We start from the raw sequence: 19,623 nt of genomic DNA on the forward strand, positions 1-19,623 counted from the left end.
TCCTTCGTTTTCTGCTGCGTTCATTGGCGACGCGTCGAATCGCATTCAAATGTATGAGAACTCGATTCAACTCGGCTCGGTTCGTCTTAGTGGCCAGGCTTCAAAGAACCATACCATAGACAGTTTTATTTTCATGTTTGCACTCAAACTGCATATTCAAAATGGTAGGCGGTCCACCTAGATAACTAAGATGACTGAAAGTAGGTATTTGTTGAATTTATAATTTCCGAAAATTGTTACCCACGCCACTCACCTTTTTTGACCTCTTTTAACCACCAGTTGCATAAAATACTATTTCGTCGGTTCATCCCTATGGCACTTAAACATAGTTCGAAAATATCCCGATGAATAGAGAACCTCCTCCTTTTTTTGAAGTCGGTTAAAAAGGATAGACTGACGTAATACGGTTTGCACCGTGTTTACCCACCAGGAAGATTTTGTATCCTATATAGTATCCCAATCTAAGTATAGCCAAGATGTTTATATCCTAAGTACGAACACTGCTTTCTCTCGTGAATTTAACGGCTCGAACAAATTATGGGCATGTAATGCGGAGGGATGAAAGCAATGTTATAAAACGAGTGATAAATATGAAAGTGGATGGATACAATGGTAGTGGAAGGCCTAAGAAAAGATGGATGGAATGTGTGAACAACGATATGAGAGTGAAAGGTATTAGTATGGAAATGACGGCTGATAGAGAGAAATGGAGGAAGATGATCTGCTGCGCCGACCCCAAATAATGGGAAAAGGGCAAGGGAATGATGATGATGACAGGAACTAGGCGGCGTCTTTATGGAGCTTTGTCTGGACTCAGGAATATCCTGATTGTTTGAATCTGTATACAGATGGGAATAGATGCCGGTATTTTGTTAATTTGTTAAATTGAATAACAAAGATGTGCAAAAAAGCGGCTTAAATACCAGACTTACAATAGACAAGGAATACATATTAAAATCGGTGAATTAAATATTCATCGGCCAGCCAACGCAAAACTTTATTTCGTATTTAACTTACTCGTATCAAGCGAGATATAAAAAACCGGCCAAGAGCGTGTCGGGCCACGCTCAGTGTAGGGTTCCGTAGTTTTCCGTATTTTTCTCAAAAACTATTGAACCTATCAAGTTCAAAACAATTTTCCTAGAAAGTCTTTATAAAGTTCTACTTTTGTGATTTTTTTCATATTTTTTAAACATATGGTTCAAAAGTTAGAGGGGGGGGACGCACTTTTTTTTCCTTTAGGAGCGATTATTTCCGAAAATATTAATATTATCAAAAAACGATCTTAGTAAACCCCTATTCATTTTTAAATACCTATCCAAAAATATATTACACGTTGGGGTTGGAATGAAAAAAAATATCAGCCCCCACTTTACATGTAGGGGGGGTACCCTAATAAATAAAAAAAAATCCATTTTTTATTTTTGCACTTTGTCGGCGTGATTGATATACATATTGGTACCAAATTTCAGCTTTCTAGTGCTAACGGTTACTGAGATTATCCGCGGACGGACGGACGGACAGACAGACATGGCGAAACTATATAAGGGTTCCTAGTTGACTACGGAACCCTAAAAATATAAGAATTAGTTTTAAATCGGCTGCAGTTTTCCTTTTATTATTATTGATTTTAGGTACCTCGATATAATATTTCTCTGAACGTAGTCTAAAAAGCACATCTAGATAGTTCATTAATCAGCAGCCCTGTCTTGAGATAATTTTCATCAATTTTCTTATTAATAAAATTTGTCTTTTTTTCCATGTCCATGTTTATCCTCAAATCCAATCATAATAAAATTGGATAGGTTTAGTTAGGCATATCAGGATCAAAAAGTCTGTTTAGTGCACCTTACTGTGCAATAAAGTTTAATTTAAGCGTTTAGCCACCTCACTATAGCGAACGAAGCATACAGTTTACTCAGGCTGTTTGCCGTGCGCGTGCGCTGTTTGTGTGTAAAGGCGCGAGTTACGATGCGTTTAAGCTCGCTGCAATTTTCACTCGCACCACAATGTATTATGGTAAACAAGATATTTTATAGTAAGTTTACTTCAAAATACATGTGTTAAACTAACATTACTAGTTACAGTATAAATTAGACATCGCGTATTTTTATAAGTACACAGGTATTACATTTTTTTGTATTAATCTTAAATCGATTCAAGCTTAGTCGAATAGCAGATTTTAAAAGAGAAGCCTAAAACGGAACGCTTTTATCAAAGCGCGCAACACCAAAGCTCGGTGTTACCATTTTTTTTTCTACAACCGAATCCCCAACCGCCACACAGCTCGCTACTCGCAGATAGATTTCATAAACATTAGCCCCCTTATTCATAAACGTACACTAAAAATATCGAGCCAATAAAGTTCGTTTGTCCCTTTCTATCACACTAATACGTCAGAAAGGGACAAACTTTATCGGCTTGATAACTTTAGTGTATGTTTATAGATAAGGGGGTTAGATATTTAGGTTCATAAACCTAAGATTTGTTTGTTTGGTATGATGGGCACTGACCTCGCGATAGTTTTCACCTGCGTGCTGCAGCTTGCAATGTATGCCATAAACTATAACAAATGTAAATATATTACTGTAAACAAAGATACTTTATAGACGATCATTATAGACGTTAAACGCACGGAGTTTAGCCGCCGCGTGAACTCTTATGCCTGAAGAGGGGCCTCCAAAATTGGCTCGAAACATGTCGCAGCAGTAGCAAATGTAATAACTTGAGTACAACCGTAGTTTCATTAAATATACGATCATTATAATAAAGATTATACCAGTAACCGGTATCTTAACGTTTCTCTTCTCTCCTAAATGTATGTTATTATAATTTTATACTCGTTGTTTGAACAATCTTTAAGAGAATACGAGTTTATTTTATTATTTATGATAAAAAAATTAGTTACGCACGTCATAAATGCACCTATCAGGGCTGCTACCGCAATAAAAAATAAATCTAACGTTAAAGGATGTTTTATCATCATAACTATTGATGATGAAACCGCCTTACAAAAACAGTCAACAATCAAAAGAAATTTATTCATACGGAAGTAAAAGGACCATTCGAATTTTAAATCAAATTATCTTAGGCGTTTACATGTTAAGAATAACGTTATATCTCGGCTGGCTGAATGCGCCAGGAACGCGATGCCATTAAAAAAAATAACGTTATGCGGTAAGCTTCGCCAAACGTATTGTTATTCAAAACTGCTAATAGTAACGTCACACAAAAGTGACGCTTGGTTACATCCCTAATACCCTAAACAAACTGGCTTTAGTAAAAAAAAAACGAAAAAAAGAGTGCATTTAAAAAATTAGACCCCAATCGGATAGAAATAGAACTCAATTTTATTTACTACATAAATTAAGAAATATCATTCAGTTTCTTATAAATAAATAAAAATCGATTCCTATTACCCTTAAAATAAGATTCAATACCAGTTGTGCTTTCACAAAATTATGTCTTTTAAAAATCGAATCGAAAGCAACTTTTATGAATGGCCAGTCGCATTTCGAAAAAAAAGTTTTTGTTGCCGAGCAGTCTGCCGTACTCCGTGGTCCATTGAAGCGAAAAAAAAAATGGATGACATTCCAATATGGACGATTACCTGGTGTTAAATGCTCCACAAATTTACCTTTTCTGTGGCAAAACAAGTTTGTAACGTTGTCACATACAAAATTATAGCTTACGACTTGAAAATAAGGTAGTTTTGGGCGGTAATGTAAGTTTGCTAAGTTTGTACCTGATTTAATGTTGACTTACTACGAAATATGTTGAGTTTTTATGGTTTCGGGAAGCGTGTATCAAACAGGGACGGAAATAGTAATGTAAACTAAAGGTATTTGAATCGATGTAGCAGACATTTATTTTTAGACGTCTCAGAAAGTAACAAACCATGGAAAGGACTACCTGTGGTACTTGTAAATCATACTTTGAAAGGGAATAAATAATAATCATGTCACTATTTGGCATTTAAAGCCAAACTGTGCTTTTAAATTTCAATTTTGTTATAAGCTTTTTTACCTACAGACGAATTAACAATGACAAATATTTTTATCTAAGATTTTGATTACCAATAACCTAACCACAAAATTAAAATTTTGAAAAAATCCCGACCGCGATATAGTGGACCGATTTTCATGAAACATGGCTAGGAACACTCCCGACTAACTCAGCTTTCAAACAAAAAAAAACTAAATCGAAATCAGTTCATCCATTCGGGAGCTACGATGCCACAGACAGACACACACACAGACAGACAGACAAACAGACAGACACGTCAAACATAACACCCCGTCGTTTTTGCGTCGGGGGTTAAAAACAACTTGTACTGTAGAAAATTAAAGGAATACCTGACTAGCGAGTAACAAGTGTTTTGATCACAATGATCACATTGACGCAGAAAACTAGCTCAATTCCTGCTCATCGCCGGCGGTCGGACCCCTGCCTAAATTCATTAACCAAATAGGCTACCGTGTATAATATCATTTGTACTATTATATATTCTGTGGTACCATCTCATTTGTTCACAATTAACGACTTTATATTACACAACATATACAGAGTGGGGCCTGTAACAAAGGCGAAGAATTGAACTGTAGGCTATTCTCCTTATACTGATCAACATTTGTTCAGTGACTTTTAAAAATTATGAAGTGTTTAATTTTTCATACAAAATAAATATTAGCTTCAATGTACGCCATTATTGTTGTCATTGACGTTGTCTGTCACACTTTAGACTTAACAGAATTCGCAATACATTACCCCTTAGAAAAAACTTTCAAGGGTGATAAAAATCAAAATACAAGTTATTTTTAAAAGTCGCCGAACAAATGTTGATCAGTATAAGGAGAATAGCCTAGAGTTCAATTCTTCGCCTTTGTTACAGGCCCCACTCTGTATACAGCGAGCCATTCAACATGGCGCATGCCTTTGGTAAATTTGTCGAATTTGGACGTCATCTTGAATGACACAATATATTAAAAGCTAACGAAACAAATCCACCGTATGCGTGACTGAGTAGAGCTGCTAATGGAGGTAGAGTCGTGTAGAATTAATTACCCGCCACTTAATTAATAACTTCGCATTACACGCTCTACAATACTATTCATCATTAGCGGTAGGGTTGCCAAAAATAAAAAGAAGACAATTTTCGAATCTTGTGATTTTAAACATGTTTTTATAAATGGAACTCGAAATCAAATTAATGAATTATTATAATGTTACACGATTTATTTACAAGAACCTAGAAGTATGCAAGTGCGGAAACAGAGAGTGAGTCGTAAAATGTATGGGATGAAATATAAATGTTCATTTATAATTTCATTCAATACATTTTTTTTTTTAAATTTTTTTTCTGTTAAAACTATGGAAATGGATTATGTCGGTATATTTTTGAATCATTTAGCTTTTGGTCATGGTTCATTAGAATGCTGAAATAGGATGTCATTATCCGATGAATTACGAAACAATTTACGCTATTAGTTACTGTTTGACCACGAAATATTAAAGTATCGAAACTATTCGGATGAATTGAACATAGAAAAACTACACGATATAATCCGTTTCCATAGTTTTACTTCATGAGTAACCTGCGGTAACCGAAGACAATATTTTTTTTTTGTTATTGAGTGGTAGAAATTGAATGACCAATCACTTTTTGTACTTTATGGTTTTTATTTGTGAAAGAAATACGATAATTAATCAATTGGTAAATTATAATTTTAAACAACGCTGATGCAAATTAGAGGTAAACATGTTTTGCCGAAATACCTCCTAGTGCATTGTATTGTACCAACATTAAATTAAGCTTGCCATAAGCCAATACATCGAACTACGAAGTCAGCTAAGCTAAGTTTACAAGCATAAATTAATTTGCTGCAAGTGACAGCCCTGGCGCAACAGTTGATCGCGAACTTAATCAATTTAGCTTGTAAGTTAATCCTTGTTATACATATGTATACTTGTGTAACGTAGACGAAATTTGATTTGTTAATTATATTGTAACAGATTTAGGTATCAAATATTTGATTATCTCCACGAGTATTATATAATACACTACTACATATAACACTTTAAGTTCTCGCGCTTTGTACACATATTTAAAGTCACATACAGGTCGAAAGCGATTAATTAACATTATTTTACCTTTTTTCCCAACGTTTCGGCCAGGTTGCACTGGCCGTGGTCGCGGAAGACTGGCGTCCCAGCAAAGTGTCACTGGAGATGTAAACACCACAAAACTACCCGATATTAATTTATATAAATGTTCAGGGTAGACAAATAAATATAATCTACCCACTTTTAGATAATGTTTATTTCCCACCGCACGACAAACAGCACTCACAACATCCGCGCACCGGTCCGAAGATAGATCTTTTGGTTTGAACAGGAGGATTATCATAAAAATGGTTATAATAAGTTATCAGTAAAAGATAGACATAATATACCATCGCGGATTTTTTTGTAGACCTATTAGAGATACACAATTTCCCTATACATTGTTTTGATATAGCTCAAACGGTTTGGGCAGCGTTTTCGATTAAAGCTCTCAGCCAGCGGGATTCTGTCCGACTCGATTAGAAATTTTCATATTACAATCAATTCAAACAAAACTTTAACAAATTATATACCTAAACTTTCCTCAAGGATCACTCTATTCATAGGTGAAAACCGCATGAAAATTCGTTCAGAAGTTTTTTTTAGTTTATCACGAACACACAGACAGACGCGGCAGGGGACTTTGTTTTATAAGGTGTAGAGATAGAGAAGATGATTTTAATTAAGTGATTTATGGCGTTATTCCGTTTTCGATTTTATTGAAATCAAAACTAGCGAACTGCCCGTTGCATTACACCTCCTATATCCTATATGGTAAATGTCAACCTGTTTTACATCCTAATATTGTTTATTTTGACATGTGCCGTCAGATACTTGACACTAACTTAAAGGCTGACCTGTATGTGGTGACACTTTATTATAGTATGGAGTAAATAGTATATAAATAGTTTTAATGAAATTCCGCAACATGGCGCGTAGTCATATATTTCTGGTCAGGCTTTATTATGTTATACTCTTTTCACACTTATTATTTCTTATTCTGTCATTTATTAATTTTATTATGTATGAAAATTAAAAAGATTTTTATAAAAAGTGATTTACCTACCAAGTGGATTTAATTAATGAATATTTAAACTTGCTACTATGCAAGAATATGACGTAATCTTAAGTGTAAACAAGGCAAACGGCAGTGTAGCTGAACAAAAGAGCAAGTTTCTGCGAATCTTTAGAACGTATGATGACTATACTCCAGGTAAAAAATATGAATACATGTGCGCGGGGCCACGGCTAAGACAAAAAAAAATCACACCTGCAGTTCTTATCAGTTTCGACACATTAAAGAATACTTTTAGGTAGTAATAATTACCATATTCTGTTAACGCACTCTATTGTTTAACGAACGAGGTCAGCTAAGTAAGATAATTATAGTGGTATTTTGTAGATAATAAGTGCAGTTCAACCACGTGGTAATAAAGACTATAAGGTTTACGAGCACTACGAGTAGTCTTTGTACGTGAAGCTGATTGAAGTGAGCGATGTGTTGTTTTTATTTCTTGGGATTTTTTTTTATTTAATCTGGACGGGGCAGTTTAGAATTTTAGTTTATTTCAATTAGTCACTTGTAAGATCCCAGTTGATCAATACTTGAAGCATTACTTTAGCTGTGAATTTCAAAGTTATGGTCGTTGTTGTTTTGTTACTGTTAATGTTTGAATCTCTTAACAATAAAAAGAAGTTTGGTGTGGAGATATGCCACGATAAGATATGTCGTGGTGGCACTACAGGATCTATCGCGAGGCATTTGACATCAGTTAATTTGAAATCTTCTGTCATGACATCAAACTAGTACGAGTAAGTCCATTTTTTAAATATAATCAATAATATGTAAATGAAAGCAGTGCAAATTATCTTATATATAATAATATGAAAACTTAAGTTTTAAATACATTTCTATGAATGAGACATTGGACAACCTAAGTAATTGTCGAGAAAATATTTTATCGAAATTTAAAACTTGTTTTGATGTCACGTTACTTAATAATGGACGACGAAATATTTTATGATATTTTATGACTCAACAACATAGTGGTTATACAATAATAAGTTGAATTTCGAATTACAACTGTTGAAAACCATGGGTAGAGTAAATATAAATAACTGAAATGACTGGGGTTTGTTTTCATAAGAGGTTAATTAAGTTAACTCTACTTATCTGAAACGGTTACTAAATCAAGCAGTTACCCTTACAAAAGGTAACCTACCGATATCGTTGGGGTTTTAATAAGTTTAATAACCACTTCTAAAATAAGCCCATCGAAAAACCCGGATATTTTATAGTTTGGTTATATTTGAATATTAATATTTGAAAAACCATGCTATTGAAAATAAAATTTAATTGAAAAATAATTAAGAGCTACGCATAAGAAAACTCACGATACATTTTTATTCATACCTCTCAGAGACTGCATCCGATCGTATCTTCACTCAACGCCGCGCCGCTGGCGAACTGATCGGACGTGTCACGTGAATCCGTGTCACGCCTACACGGATCTACACGGATTCACGTACCCTAATTTCACGTGATCTAATTTCACGTGACGAACGAACCAGAAATCCGTTGCCGTGTATCACGGCAACGGACGTACGGCTACGTGTTCACGATACACGGTCACGACCGCGAGCCCTAGTTTGAACATTTGAATCACTGGTCCCCACGTTGGGAAAAAAGGTAAAATAATGTTAATTTGACTTTAAATATGAATACACTACAAGCTTTTGCGCACGGCTTCGCTCGCGTTAAATTCGAAAATTGCGGAATGCTCCATACAAACTTCCACCCCCTATTCTAGGAAAGTGGGGGGTTAGAAAGAGACAAAAAGTATCCTGTCACTCTCCGTTCCTGTAACTATCTCTTAGAAAATCACGTCAATTAGTCGCTCCGTGAAAGACGGACAAACACACACACCTTTCCATTTATAATATTATGTAGTATGGATGTTCAGCGGTAGTAGATAATGAATACGTAATTTTTACCCGTTAATTAAATAATAATTCAAACAACCACTTTGCTATGGGCTACATAGGTACCTAAGAAAATTTCGGAAAAACAGATTTTTTTCTTTTAATTTTTTTGTTTTGTTATATACCCGTTACAGGTTGCCTTATAACAAAGTTGGTCTAGTCCACAGTTGCCTAAATATACCAACCACTTTTTGTTTAAATAAAATCTAGCCAATCACAGTTAGTCCAGTCCAGCTTCTAAAACTTTAAATTAAGACGATACAGGAGCAAAAATGCTAACATGGCAAGGACCCCTCCTTTTAATTAGGGAGTTCTAGTTTAATATACTAGTGTTATTAAATAGATTTATCGAAAAAATTGTCCATTAAGAACAAATCAGTTAAAAGATATTGCGATAAAAATGTTTATAATCGAGGTTGCGCTCTCGACTGTTTCCTCCTTCAAAACTTGATTGATTAAGTAGGTAACGAAATTTGAGAATCTGAATAACAATGAAATTATCTGTGTCCGACCATTTCGTTTTTTTGGCTAACTGTTACCAATTTTGAATACCAGACCTTTTTTGCGCTATAATCATTAAGGCTGTTTTTGGAAATTTTTGGTGGACTCTGAAAATAAAAACGGACCACAGATAAAAAAAAATCTGGGTTGAAAAAAATCATTGCTCTATCTTCAAAAACCAGGGAGGAAATAGTCGAGAGCGATAGTATGGAGAATTCACCACTCCTGTCCTGTATCGTCTTAATGGGCATTTTTACGGCTTGAAGCCGTTTCATTTAGTCAATATGTAACGACAGGTGTTGCATCACTTGCAAAAAAGTTTACCTCGTCACACTCGCTTCCGATATCCCATAATAAATTAGCCAGGAAGAAGCATCTATACGTAAAGAGATGTACAGGAAAACAGTTTTTTCTGTAAGAGTTTCAAATGATTCACGGTTAGTTTCATAAGACTTATATTGACCGGGATATAAACCGTCATTACCTTTTTGATGAACAAACAAACGTAGTAACACGGTGAGTGTAGTGTGTTTGGACAGACCAACGAGTGTGAACGCGACCAGTGGTAACGCTGAGAGTGAACGCAGCCGACGCGCGCGAATGAGAGTAGATCGCGCGCTATCTACGCAACTTTGACGTCCACCCGCCGTCTTTAGTTTCCCGTGATCATAATGCATGCAACTGCGTCGAAACATCGGGACCTCAATAAAAATCAAAAATAATGAATTATATCCCTGTCAATGTAAGTTTTTTCTGTGCCTATGACGGCCGACCAGCAGCTAGTTAACCCTGTAGTTACTGGTAGGTACGAAGATTTTATAAACTAAATAAAGGTTAACGACAATTTTTATCCTTTAACTAAAATATTTTGTGCAACGTCGTTACAACACAATTTGAATTGAAGTGTCTCATAACATCATTATTTCTGTCTCCAACATTAACTGTGCAGAAACAACAATACTAACCGAAATCATAACCGAAAAATAACCGTGAATCATTCAAAACTCTTACAACAATACTAACAAGCCCTCGTAAATCAGACCGCACAATACGGAACCCTTGACAGTATGGAACCCTCTACGGAACCCGTAATTGTTAACGTCTCGTCGGAACCCCGTTTGCTGGAGGATCGTGTGGGTGGGGAGGTCAGAAATCAGCGGTGCAATTGGCTTGTGAAGAGGTTAGTGTAGTTTGTAACAAGTAAAATGTTAAAATAAATTCAATACGGAATAAAATAAATATTTTGAAGAATAATAATACAGTGTGTAAACCTTACGGGCGTTTAAGCCAGCCATAGACTTTAATACCTATCTACATTTTATGCATGTCCTATACTAACCACCGAGATTCGCGGTATTAGATTTACACACTGCATTGTATTTCGTGCTTTTGTTCAGTAGATTTCCAGTATGTTGGTATTTCTAGATCTTTATTTGTAAAATGTTTGATTTGAGCACATTTCTGCACTACACTGAAGTATATTGAACTTTAAGCCTAGATACTCGTACCTACCTATCTTAGCTTAGCCATAGTTCAGTACCTACCTAATGCCTCCTTTCATTAAAATTATTTGGTAAAAATCGTAAGTAAAGTATCAAATTTACTTCTGCAGTGATTACAGGAAAGATGCCGGTTTTATCGAACGTTTTTGATATTTTTAACGGTTTTATGAGAAATAGGTATGCGTGTTATAATAACCGTTACCGTTTTCAAAAATAACGTTACCCATTCTGAATAACTCATATAAAAACAACGGTTCACAATCATAAACTATTTAAAATACAACTATTCCTGTCCATTCTCATTAACTCAGTTAACAATGTCGAAATAAAAGCTTTTAAAAATCGCTCGCAGCCCTTTCCTTTAATAAAGCACTTTGACCTTCTCATAAATAACGAAATAAATTACTTAAGAGCAATTAAATTTATGGCGGAACGTCTACAGTGTGCGTACGCCTTAGGAAATTAAATGTTAAGAGAACATTGGAGAGTCGAGCTCTCGGGGAACTAGTGTTATATGACCTTGAAAATCTGTACTGAACTTTACAAGCACTGTAACAGGTACCGTTAAAATCCCCAAAACTGTGTCGTGAGAAACTTAAAAGATTTTTTTTTTTATTAAAACTTCTCGGTCAATTCAGTGTTCGGAACATCATTTCATCCTGTATTTTCATAGCTGGTCGCTCATTTCAACCATTCATCAACACCCATTTTATTCTGATCTTTCTTCACCTATACTGGTTAAAGTTCTCAAGGATATCCTTTAAGTGGTTTAATAGCGATATAAGGAATGGGAATAACGTTTGTATAATTAAGTTATTGGGCCATTATGGCAGCGCCTTATTAAGGAAATTAGGCTGCAGCAAATATTGTTGAGGGGCTATCCGGGTTGTGGATGCTTGAATATGAACTCCAAAGAATTGTTACTATGATTTTAATTATAAAAAAAATATACAAAAATGTAAAGAGCCGAGTCATGGCCGCGGTCGCTAGTAAGTAAGTCAATCCCGAAGATGGCTGCTCCCCGCTGTCACCTCACCCCGCGGTCGCCCTGTTGGAGTGGTACGCGACATGCCGGCGGACCTTGAAGTGTCGTCTTCAACTGTAGTGTCCACGGGTAAGGGGCAGATCTTGGTAAAGTCTCTGCGCAGCAATCCAGTGGCAGTTTGAATCTCTGCGACTCTGGTAACGCCGTCGCGCCCTGGGAAGACTCGTTGTATTCTCCCTAGGAGCCATTTTATTGGAGGTTGTTGCTTATCTTTGATAACGACGAGGGTCCCAATCTCTAGTTGCCCGTTCGTCGACTGCCTCCATTTAGTTCGAATCTGAAGCTCACTTATATATTCTAGTTGCCAACGTGCCCAGAAGTGCTGGCGAAGCTGTTGAATCTTCTGGTATCTGTCCACTAATCTGGTGCGTGAAGTAAGGTCTTCTTCTGGGATCGCCGTCATACTTCGCCCGATGATGAAGTGGCCAGGTGTGAGTGGCAATAAGTCATTTTGGTCCGAGCTAAGTGGGGTCAAGGGTCGGGAATTTAAAAGTGCCTCAATGTAAGTCAGTGTTGAATACAAATCCTCATAAACTAGATTAGCCGATCCTAGTACGCGGCGTAAATGATGTTTTATAGAGCGAACACCGGCTTCGTGTAATCCACCGAAGTGTGGCGCATGTGGAGGCAAAAAATGAAAATTTATTGATTCTGAGGTTATAGCGTCAGAAATGTGAGTAGCATTTTGTGCAATAAAAAATTTGAGCTCATTAGCAGCGCCTACAAAATTTGAGCCATTGTCGCAAAAAATATCTAAAGGTTTCCCTCTGCGAGCAATAAACCTCTTGAGAGCGGCAATAAAGTTAGCTGTGCGCAGGTCGCCCACCAGCTCGATATGTATGGCCTTGGTTTTGCAGCACACAAAGATACAAATGTAGGCCTTTATGAGACGACAACCACGCCCTCTGCCATTGGCCATCATTACAGGCCCCGCGTAGTCAACATTGACTTCTAAAAAGGGAGAGCCCGGTTGAAGTCTTTGTTTGGGTAGGTTGCCCATGATTGGAGTTACGGTACGACCACCAAAACGACGGCAAGTCACACATTGGTGTGAAATCGACCTCGCGATACCGCGCCCCCCAATAGGCCAATACCGTTCCCTGATTGAATAAAGCAAGTGCTGGGGACCGGCGTGCATGAGAGCTTTGTGTTGACATTCGAATAACAATTTAGTTATACGATGATTTTTGCTTAGTAGAATCGGATGAACCTTATCATATTCGTAATCCGAATTCGACAATCTGCCACCTACCCTAATTAAGTCAAGGTCTGTGTACGGGTTGTGTCTATGTACGGGTTCAGTGACGAAATCGTAGATTTTTTAATGGAAGTTCCCGATTTTAACTTGTCATATTCTGTAGAAAACGATTCCTTTTGTGATATTAGTATTAACTTTTTTAGCGCATAGTCTAATTCCTCAGCGCTGAGTGGGCCGCTTCTCTTATCATTCTTAAAGCGCGCGTTATGAATGAATCGCGCCATGTAAGCAAAGATACGTTGCATGCGCTTCAAGTCTGAGAATTTACTGAAAGGAAACGGCTCATCAGTGCCAGAATTGACTACCAGGCATGTGTTTTGAGTTTTAACTTCTGTAAGTTATTAGTATTTAATTTTAATTTTAGTTGAGGCCATGCGTGCTCTGGCTGTGATAAAAATTGTGGACCGTTCCACCATAACTTGTTGTGCACTATTTCGTTGGCTGTCAAAGTGGGGCCACTTTCCCCTTTGAGCACAGCAAGTTGACAGCTACTTCGTTGTTCTCGTTCACGGAGCGCACGTATGCGCAAGCGCCATAGGCTGCTTCAGACGCATCTACGAAAATATGTAGTTGTAAATTGACAGGACCGTGACAAATAGCGTGTCTGGGGACTTGTACTTCGTTAAGATTGTGCAACGTAAGTACAAATGCTTGCCAAACATCTCGTATCTCGTCAGGGACAGCTGTGTCCCACGACAACTGGTGCAACCACAACTTCTGCATCATGACCTTGGCTTCTAAAATAGTAGGTGCTACTAGACCCAAAGGGTCAAATATTTTAGAAATAGTTGACAAAATGTTTCGCTTAGTGACAGAGCCTTTCAGGTCTACATTGGTTGTGATGCACAAGTTATCGGATACGCTGTTCCATGTAATACCTAAAACCTTGGAACTATGCTCAGGACATAGGTCCAGGTTTCCTTCGGCGCCATCAGTCTTGTCATTAGCTATATTTTGGAGCACGCTAGTGTCGTTTGATCTCCATTTTCGAAGTGGAAAACAAGCACTATTCAAGGTTTCTGTAAGTTTTGTGTAGATCCTAGTGGCGCCCTCTGTTGACGAGCACCCGGATATAAGGTCATCAACGTAAAAGTCCCTAGCTATAATTTCTTTAATAACGGGATCATCGCATTCAATCGATAATTGCCGCAAACAGCGGACGGCCAAGAAAGCCGCTGACGATGTACCATAAGTCACGGTATTTAATTGAAATGTTTTTATAGGCTGGGAGGGGTCGTCCCTCCACAATACTTGTTGCAGAGGCCGTTGTGATTCAACGACGTTGCACTGGCGATACATTTTTGCCACATCTGCAGTCAAGGCCACGTCATGTTGTCTAAAACGCGTTAAAATTGAAAACAAATCATCTTGTATAGTAGGGCCTACTTTCTGCAAGTCATTAAAGGAATAGCCAGATGACGACTTTGCTGAACAGTCAAAAACGACTCTTAACTTGCTAGTAATACTGTCGCTTTTCAACACGGCAAAATGTGGCGCAAAATAGGTAATTTGCGACCTATCGTAATGTGATTCACTCATGTGACCTAATTGTATATATTCATGAATAAACTTTGTGTACGATTGTTTTAAAATAGGATCTCTTTGTAATTTATTTTCTAACGAAAGAAATCTTTGTTTTGCTAAACAGTAGCTATCACCTAATAGGCTAGGCGACTCTTTGAGTGGAATGGTAAGTAAAAATCGACCGTCAGGTAAACGTGTCGTGTTTTGTACAAAACTTTGTTCACATTCCATTTCTTCGACACTCAAAGAGGTAAAATCATTTTTTATAGAATCTAGTTCCCAAAAGCGCGCTAATTGTTTCTGTATAGTGCAGTTTTCCATGTTATTTTTATCTTGTAATTGTACATTTGTAATAGTTTGTGCGTGTGCAAACCCGCATATGTCCGCCATGCCTGGTACTGAACCGCCTAGGACCCAACCAAGTTTGGTTTCATGCAAAATTAAATTTGTATTATCTAATTCGATTTGTTCTGAGCCCAATAAACCCCAAAACACCTTGTTTCCTAGTAAAAGGTCAATATTTGATTTTTCGTAAAAAGTGGGATCTGCCAACGTGATGTTTTTGGGTATATTGAAGGCTTCAAAATCAATAGGTTCGCATGGCCAGGGCCTAGTTATTACAGGTATGACGGTACATTTTAGTTCCATGGAGTAATCATTGTATTTTGATTTTATGTCAACCGTACAAGTTTTATTTAAAATAGATTCATGTTCGTTTAGTCCTGTAATTGAAATAAAAACGTCTTTTGTTTCCAAATTCAACTGTTTGCACAACCTTTCAGTAATAAAATTAGAAGTACTACCACAATCAAGCATAATACGTACGGGATAAATATTAGAGTTTGCGGCTCGCACGTCAACTATAGCGGTCGTCAATACCCCTTCCGGCTCCTCGTCCTCGGCGCAAACAAGTCCGACCGGCGCAGACGCGCCGGCCGCGCCGCCCGCCCGGCCAGCAGGCGCGGGCGCGGCCGGCGCGGGCGCAGGGGGAGGGGCCGCGGCCGTCGCAGGCAGCGCGATGCCGCTGGTGCTAGGTACCGCGGTACTCGTACTAGGTACACTGTTATCGCTCGCAGACGGTTTAGTTGTATGCAAAATAGTGTTGTGTTTTTTCCTGCAAACTCTGCACGGGCTCAAACGACATTTTTTAGTAGGATGCCCGTGACGTAAACAATTGAGGCACAAATTTAAACCTAGGGCCTTGTCCTCCCTATCTTGTGCACTCAAATCTAGAAACGCTTTGCAATTATAAATATTGTGAACGCTCGAATTGCATACGGGACACGATTTAGTATTGTTATTAATAGTATTCGTCTTAGTAGGCGAATCATAAGTGACCAAGGCTCGCGGCTTCTCTTGTCTAACATTTCTTTGCTCGATAGTTTCTAGTAAATCGGCTCGCATCCTAACAAATTTGACTAAGTCGTCAAATGTGTTAGAATCGCCCTCTAACGTTAATTTGTATTTTTCCCACTCGAATAATGTTTGGCTGTCGAGCTTGGTACACACGATATAAGTCAATAATGTATCCCACTTATCAACTGGTTCCTGTAATATTTGTAAGGACTTTAGGTTTTTTATGAAAGTATCAATTAACCTGCGTAACTGAAAGGCTGTATCTTTTTGTACGGAAAATACGTTAAATAACGCTTTAACGTGATTAGAAATGAGTAAACGTTTGTTATTGTACCTGTCACACACAAGCTCCCATGCGATTTGATAATTCGAAGCACTAAATTCGATCGATTTAATAACTAGTAAAGCACTGCCTTCTAAGTAAGATCGTAGGTAATGAAACTTCGTAATATCGGATAAGCTAGTATCATTATGAATCATAGATTCATACATGTCACGAAACTCCAACCATTGACTGTACGTACCATCAAACTTACTTAGATTGATTTCAGGCAATTTTACCTTTGTGCGCTTCATATCCGTCACCTGCATATCGGCTGGTGGTGACTTAGTACTCCTGCCTGCAGGACCCTCCGCCTCGCTCAGCAGGAGCTGGGCGCGAGCGATGCTGCTGTAGTACGTTGCCTCGAAAGTATTCCGCTGGGAGTATTGCTCGGCAGCTTCTTCATGGGCACATTCGATCTGTAATTGCACGTCATGGAAGTCGTTAAACACTAATTCCAACCTCGAAATACGCAGCTCGAGCTCAAACCTTTGATGAGGAGTTAATTTTTCTGGTAATTCACTCAAATAGGTTTTGAAATTAGTCAACTGTGCCTTACAGGTACCACGACGCTTAATATTTTCTTTTAGAATGGCTTCAGTCATTTTTTACGTTTAAAAACGACACTGCAATGCAAAACAACCAACAGGAAATGAATGTAAACAACACTTACTTGTAATTCGTAGTTTTAGTTAAGATAATTAGCACTATGTACTCGTTAGGTCCTAATATCTTTGTGTACTAGTATATCTGTTGAAAAAACACGTAATGTACTTGTTTTATGCACTAAATATTGAGATAACTGCACTTTAATCACAATAGGCACTGAATTTGATTTAATTTACTTGTTATTTCGATAAGCCGGCAACTAGTACTGACGGCGTAAACATGTGATTTTTTACCGTTAGCTGCAGCTGGCACTAGATAACGATGGCTAAGTAGATATCTATAGCTGCGCCTTATGAGGATTTATATTAAATACACTGTTTGTTATGAAGTTAAGTTAAGATTTAGTTTGTAATCTAGTTTCTATAGTAGGTATGATACCTAAGTAGGCACTAATGTAAGAAAGGGAGTGGATTGGGAACTTAGCTGGTTTCTAGTAATCCTGGGCTTGCGTTTCCTTAAATCCGTCCATATAGGCTTGTAGATCCCTTCTTGTAGTAGGTATTTAGTGGACTTATCTTGTTTCTGGCGGCGAACTCGACGTAATTAGCTTGTAATTTCGAATAGTTAACTGCGCTGTGACAATGGCGGTGCACGGACACGTTGGCTGGACAGTTAATTCGTAGTTACTCGCTGATTCTTGATTTGGAGGCTCGAAGACCAATGTTGAGGGGCTATCCGGGTTGTGGATGCTTGAATATGAACTCCAAAGAATTGTTACTATGATTTTAATTATAAAAAAAAATACAAAAATGTAAAGAGCCGAGTCATGGCCGCGGTGGCTAGTAACAAATATTGGGGACTTATGATACGGCGGTTGAGTATCAACTGAGTTTATGGTGAACGTGGACCGAAATTGAAGGTGTTAATTAAAGATTTGTTTGTACCCGAAGAAATCAAGATGAATAGCAAGTACCTATTGAAAAATCATTTATTTTGAAAAACCAAAGGACGCTGGAAGGAATCGTTATTTCTTACAGGTCAATAACGTTATTATATGTCTCAAAATTAACGTTATTTTAACCTCTGACTTAACCCACCTGCCAAGTTGTGCCTATCTATAGGTGGCTTAACAATGAAAAGTACTATACATAAAGTAATCTGTGGCGATAGTCTACACTATATACAGGTCCTAATATAATATATTAAGCTCTTGTTATTCTCCTGCTATGTAGCTAGTTAGCATGTATTGTATACTGAAAACTCTCCTATTGAACAAAACAAGCGCAAGTATGGTCTTCCGGGCAGTCATCATGGTCGCAATAAAACATCAGGCCGTCCCTTTTGCACTATTAGCAAGTGCGATAGGGACGGCTTGATGTTTTATCGTCTATTGCGCGACCATGCTATGCAGAGAACCTTAAAGTAGTTGGTAACCATTACCATACAACAATGAATGGGTTAGTACTGGTAGGTTACGACTTTCTACTGTTTTTCGTGACTGCGTCCTTACATGGTCAGCACATTCAAAGCGGTCCATCAAAGATGTACCTACCACTTGATGTAGTAACCCGATATTTGGCCACATAGGAACCCGTTTGCGCACGCGCGGATCAGGTTGCGGACACACACGATCTTCCTGCTCTCCAAGGCGCGTGTATGTGTTCCTTTCTGTCGTGTAAATCGTTCATTGTGATACAGTTTGGCGATTATAATGTAAACAGGATAATAGTGTGTACCTAATCTCTATTGAGTAGAAGAATAATCATAATAAATACCTAATTACTTAGGGTTGTTTACTTTTCTATGGTCGACAGTTTTGTAATATACAATGTAAACCCAGGCCAAAATTAAAATGGGTCCTATCGAACATCTCATCGGCTAACATATTAAGCTAATTTTTAAGAAAATTTCATGGTTTTCGAAATAATGAGATGTCCCCTCTATAATTTTGGCGTTGGTTTACGGGACACCCTGTATATACATATATGTGAATGTGTACGGGAAAACGTCTCACTTTGTCGATTGCTATAAAGCCGCTTTGTCAGTTTATTCATATAAAGATACAAATAAATCTCGCCTCAATGGTAACCGACAAAGAGGGACGTTTTATTAAACACACTCACATATGAATACTCTAATAATCAACTGCATGTTACTGCAATGCTCTTATGAAGAGCCGATACCTGCAGACGGACTATAATCCAACTGTAACTTGTGTGTGAACTGCACGACGACGGCACACAAACTGAAAATGAGGGTGACAGGGTGTGAAGACATCCACGGTAATGAAATCATTTTAATTAAGAACAGAATTTGCGATTTGAAGAGCGTCATTGGGCTGATAAAAATGAAATGGACTTCGCTTCCTAAGCCCGTTGCTTAGGAAGCGAAGTTCGGTATGTAATTTGAACTTAGTCTGCCC

At 37.7% G+C, this 19,623-nt stretch overlaps 2 protein-coding genes across 2 annotated transcripts in view; both read right to left on the minus strand.

Moving 5' to 3' along the window:
- LOC125231852 (netrin-B-like) overlaps positions 1 to 19,623 on the minus strand; it is a 326,574-nt gene that overhangs the window by 163,891 nt on the left and 143,060 nt on the right.
- On the minus strand, positions 12,080 to 16,823 carry LOC125231848. Its single transcript, XM_048137426.1, has 2 exons — positions 16,605 to 16,823; positions 12,080 to 12,593 (listed from the first exon to the last, which is right to left on the minus strand). The coding sequence occupies exons 1-2, from the start codon at positions 16,760 to 16,762 to the stop codon at positions 12,086 to 12,088; spliced, it is 666 nt and encodes a 221-aa protein (XP_047993383.1). The 5' UTR covers positions 16,763 to 16,823; the 3' UTR covers positions 12,080 to 12,085.

Source organism: Leguminivora glycinivorella, chromosome 12, assembly GCF_023078275.1.
Source record: "Leguminivora glycinivorella isolate SPB_JAAS2020 chromosome 12, LegGlyc_1.1, whole genome shotgun sequence".
Lineage (NCBI taxonomy): Eukaryota > Metazoa > Arthropoda > Insecta > Lepidoptera > Tortricidae > Leguminivora > Leguminivora glycinivorella.

What these genes read in the sequence shown, in the direction of transcription:
- LOC125231848 (XM_048137426.1), bottom strand. Translation starts at nt 16,762, where the DNA reads ATGTATGAATCTATGATTCATAATGATACTAGCTTATCCGATATTACG. An exon ending in TGGGAGCTTGTGTGTGACAG is followed by an intron (nt 12,594 to 16,604) that starts GTACAATAACAA and finishes GACCCCACTTAG; the next exon opens with CTCGGACCAAAATGACTTAT.